The sequence below is a fragment of the Brachionichthys hirsutus genome, chromosome 5 (assembly GCF_040956055.1).
Source record: "Brachionichthys hirsutus isolate HB-005 chromosome 5, CSIRO-AGI_Bhir_v1, whole genome shotgun sequence".
Taxonomy (NCBI): domain Eukaryota; kingdom Metazoa; phylum Chordata; class Actinopteri; order Lophiiformes; family Brachionichthyidae; genus Brachionichthys; species Brachionichthys hirsutus.
Genome location: NC_090901.1, coordinates 8,213,241 through 8,217,960, shown reverse-complemented (window position 1 = coordinate 8,217,960; position 4,720 = coordinate 8,213,241). Strand labels below are relative to the sequence as shown.

Genomic DNA, 4,720 nt, shown 5'->3' with positions numbered 1-4,720 from the left:
GTAAATATGATGTTTACTTTGAATTTAAATGGCTCAAGTGTGATGTGCTTGTGAGTGATTCTCGTGGCCAGAGACACGCTTGCAATTAAATTGACTCTGCAAAGCATGTAGCCTGGATACAGGACAGCGCGTCATTGGAATTTGCGATCGTAAAGATCCAGAGGAGAAAGATGGCCAAAAGGCGAAGAAGGATAATGTGAAAACTGGCCAGGGGTACATAGTGGAACTCAAAAGGCATTTCAAAGAACCAAAACATTCACCTTTTCCTCCCCCACCTTACGCTGTCCCTTTTCTCCTTTCTTTACGCACGGAGCAGCCCGTTTGAATCGACCAATGGGCCTTCAAGATCGAGACATTGGAATGTAAATGAGCCCAGCGCGTGCTCCCGGCGCGGTGAAAGCTCGGGATTGTTTATTGAGCTCCGGGAGCCACGCGCCTGGCCCGGGGGGGGGGGGGGGGGTCGACGTGCAGAAGAATCACACAGCGGGGGCGGGGCCTCTCGACGAAGCGTGCGTCTCCAAAAAAGGGGTGTGTGTGTGTGTGTGTTGGGGCGCGTGTTGAAAAAGAAGAGTGCTGCCAAAGTTTGGGCCAGATCGGCTCGTGGAGTAAAGCAGTCAAGAGGACGAGTGTTGGCCGCACGGTCCCCACGCGAAGGACACGAGAGCCGCACACTGACAGCCCTTTTTTTACTGCGCTTCTTCCACATCGCTCTTTCGTTTGCGCGTTCATTGCTGCGCGCGCAAACTGTCCGCGAGATGGAAACTACAACCATCACCACCACGCAGACGGCATTCACATTTGGACTTACAGAAAGACGCGCCAGCCTCAGCCTGCACGCCCCGGCGCACGACTGCACGGCTCCTGCCGCGCACCCTGCCGCGCCCCCGGACGCTGCCCACGCTGCCCACGCCGCCGGGCTGCAAAGTAAAACCAAGGTGCTGAAGAGACAGCGCTCCAGCTCCCCGGAGCTCCTGCGCTGCAAGCGGCGGCTGACCTTCAACGGCCTCGGCTACGCCATCCCTCAGCAGCAGCCGGTCGCCGTGGCCCGGCGGAACGAGAGAGAGAGGAACCGGGTCAAACAAGTCAACATGGGCTTCCAGACGCTGCGTCAGCACGTGCCCAACGGCGCTGCCAACAAGAAGATGAGCAAAGTGGAGACTCTGAGGTCTGCGGTGGAGTACATCAGGGCGTTGCAGCAGCTCCTGGACGAACACGACGCGGTGTCAGCAGCGTTCCAGTGCGGGCTACCGTCCCCGACACTTTCCAACAGCTACTCCGCAGACCCCGAGTCCCCTCATTCCACCTACTCGTCAGACGAAGGCAGTTACGAGCCCCTGAGCTCAGAGGAACAGGAGTTGTTGGACTTTACAACCTGGTTCGACAGGTACTGAGGCGGAGCATCCAAACCGCGCAGCCGCGTCTGTGCGTAATGTGCCGACAAAGACGAGACAGAGGCGTCAGAGCGCTGTTGCTCTCCGTCCTGGGAAGAGATCCACCTTATTCACCAACACGGGCAGCTTGTGCAGCAAAAAATAAAGACAATAAAGCAAGAGAAAGAGGGGGACTCATGTTGCACAGTGAGCCCCCCCCCCCCCCCCCCCCCGACCACCAGGAGGAGGAGGCTGGACTCCGTGTCACGTTGACGCGTGGAAGACACGAACTGTTGATGTGATGTTTGAATAAGTGCAATTAATTCGTGACACATCAGGCTCTTCAAATACAGTCCAGCAGCTCGAGACTCGTCTGTCGAGCTGCTCCCCCCAGAATAGGGTTACTTTCCTCCTGCAGCTGTGTGAAGGCACAGCAAAGATGATGATGAAGATGAAGACGACGCGCCAACGGACGTGTTCGTGACGTACACGCATCACAGAACGACAGATTGTAGTTTTTGTTTTTAATAGCTATAGGCTATAGGTGGTTAGCAGACTTTTATTAATGGATGCACTTGTTACCCTTTTCTCGTAAGCCTAAAGTGTAAATATTCAATTTTAACAGATATATTTTGTGTAAAACAAGTTTTATAAATAAAAAACGAATCTATTTATATCATATATGTTTTGCTGCTTTGGTTCTTCATCTGATGTTTATGCTCTGAAGTGTGTGTGTGTGTGTGTGTGTGTCCTGTTGCGGGTATTGGTGGAGATAATTGAGCAAACTAGGGGAGCTTCTATTCAAAGCCCCGGCGTGACCTTTTCCCGACTTGGTTGGGCACACGGGGGGAAATTGCGCAGCTGTGTGAAAGCTCAAAAACCATTATGGACGATCACCCTCAACGCTTTGTGTGTATTCGGGAAGGGGGGAGATTAATATTATGTTTCATGAATTGCATTGTTTCTTTTGCCTACTCTGCTTTTACCCAATAGTCCAGAGGTCCTGTGGCAGAGGGAGATGGAGGGAGGGAGGGAGGGAGGGAGGGAGGGGGGCTGCAATTCACTCCTCTCAAAGGGTATAGAGATGTTGAATTACGGCTCAAGGAAAGTCAGCAAGACAATGAGACGGGTCAAAATTGTTATTGCCCGATTGAGATCAATCTAAATAAAACCCGGGGTTGTCGACAAGTTGTATCCCCAACTGTGTTTTTCATGGCGCACACAGCCCAATCAAAAAGCTGCTCTCCTGCGGAAAGGGGAGCGCAAAGGCACAATGTGGACACTATTGTGCAGCGCCTTTGCGCCTCATTATGCCAATTATAGGAAGTCTTCCTTTGTAATTAAACACCGAATGCCAAATTCACCGAAGCAAAAATAAGAAATAACGAGTTTAATTTCAACTGGTGCGCTCCAGAGGAAAATTGGGAACAAAAGTGCCTGATTGAAGCCACAAATTATATTCGATAATAAATTAATAAGCAATAGACATCGCATAAGCCTCAGTCAAATAAAAGGGCAACACATTCTGTAAATAGCGGTGGTTCAAAAGAGCATGTGAAAGTCTCTCTCTCTCTCTCTCTCTCTCACACACACACACACACACACACACACACAGGTGTAAGCCACGTGCCTGTGATCGGTGACAAACGCGCGCCGACACTCTCATTGGTTAATGGCTCGCGCACGTAAATCCCGTTGGTGGAGGGAGTGACAAGTGATAAATGACATAATTTACGATGTGTTTTTATAACCTATACGTCAGTGCAACTTAAAAAAAGTCAAGTCAATGTTGAACGAAAAATGCCCCGCTGTTCCATTATTACAGGGATGAAATGGTGCGTTGGGCAAAGAGCAGGGCACGGCCTGAAGACAAGCCCCTATAGCTCTTGTCGTCTAAGATGGATATGCACCCCCCCAGGGGGAGGAGGAAGGGAGAAAATGTATTCAAGTAATTTTCACAACGCATAAAAGCGATGATAATTTTGATGTAATCCAATCGTGAATAATGAACTCGGTTATGCATGCGATTCGTGCACAAAATCACGATACATGCATAAAAGACTGAAACGTCAAATGTGCACTATATCTCGATGGGATGGGGCCATCTGTGTGCTCAGCGGGCTTTAAGATCAGCGGCTGGAACAGGAGGGCACCAATTTTTTAGCATATGCATGAATTCTTCATTACAGATGGTTTTGATCTGGATATATTCCCCTTGCTTTGTGTTTTGTACACATCAAAACAAAACAAGACGGACGACAAACGGCCATCAGTGTCTGCTGAAGAATGTGAATCATTGAAAGAACTATTTACACAGCAACAGTCCAACTGCCACTAATACTTATATATACTTTGACTTAGCTCAAACTGTGATTCATTCAGAACCATTTAGCATTTTTTACAGAACGGAACCAAGCTTGAATGATTTTTCTGCCTTTGTTTTCTGTCACTCAGTTGATTGTGCAAAATGTGCAGTTACGATTTGGGTCAGCTGAGTTGACACATCTGAAGCCACAAAGTTTAGAGCCTTGGAACCCTTTTTTCAATAAGTCACAATCGTCTCAAAATTAAAGAAAAATGTAATCTTGTTGAATTAATTTCTCAGAGTTACAGCTATTAGGATAAATAGATGTCACACAGCGGAGTGGCAACCTGAGAGCGAGGATGAATGGAGCGATGGTGTGTAACCTTGAGCAATGCCTAACAGGTGTGTTAATGGTTAAGCAGACTATCCATTGATTGAATACATTTCAGAGCAGTATAGAAACAATATGGAAGCACTAGTACTGATAAGATAGATGGATAGATGGATGTAAAGAAGGTAGAGGACTTCAGGTACCTCGGCTCAACAGTGCAGAGTGATGGAGAGAATGTGGAAAGGAGGTGAAGAATCGTGTGCAGGCAGGCTGGAATGGGTGGAGGAAAGTATCAGGTGTGCTCTGTGATAGGAGAGTGTCAGCGAGGATGAAGGGAAAGGTCTACAAGACGGTGGTGAGGCCAGCCATGATGGACGGCTTAGAGACCGTGGCTCTGAGGAGAAGACAGGAGGCGGAGCTAGAAGTGGAGGAGATGAAGATGCTGAGGTTCTCCTTGGGAGTGACCAGGTTGGATGGAATTAGAAATGAGACAATAAGAGGGACAGTGAAGGTTAGACGTTTTGGAGACAAGGTCAGAGAGACGGGTACTATATCGGTAGAAGGATGCTGAGGACGGAACTTCCAGGGAACGGGGCTAGAGGTCATATTTTCCATGTAATTTGAAAGGAGTTAAATCGTGCACTTGTATCGATGCTATTAATTACTGCAACGAGGTAGGCCTTTAGCATTCTCAATAGCGTGATATCCTGGATC

The 4,720-nt window shown here is 48.5% G+C and overlaps 1 protein-coding gene across 1 annotated transcript; it reads left to right on the top strand.

Annotated features, from left to right (window-relative positions):
* Positions 1-755: 755 nt before the first annotated feature.
* Positions 756-1,391, top strand: ascl1b (achaete-scute family bHLH transcription factor 1b). The gene has a single exon (XM_068739781.1). It carries the CDS (start codon positions 756-758, stop codon positions 1,389-1,391), a length of 636 nt encoding a protein of 211 aa, XP_068595882.1.
* Positions 1,392-4,720: the final 3,329 nt, after the last annotated feature.

What these genes read in the sequence shown, in the direction of transcription:
- ascl1b (XM_068739781.1), top strand. Translation starts at nt 756, where the DNA reads ATGGAAACTACAACCATCACCACCACGCAGACGGCATTCACATTTGGA.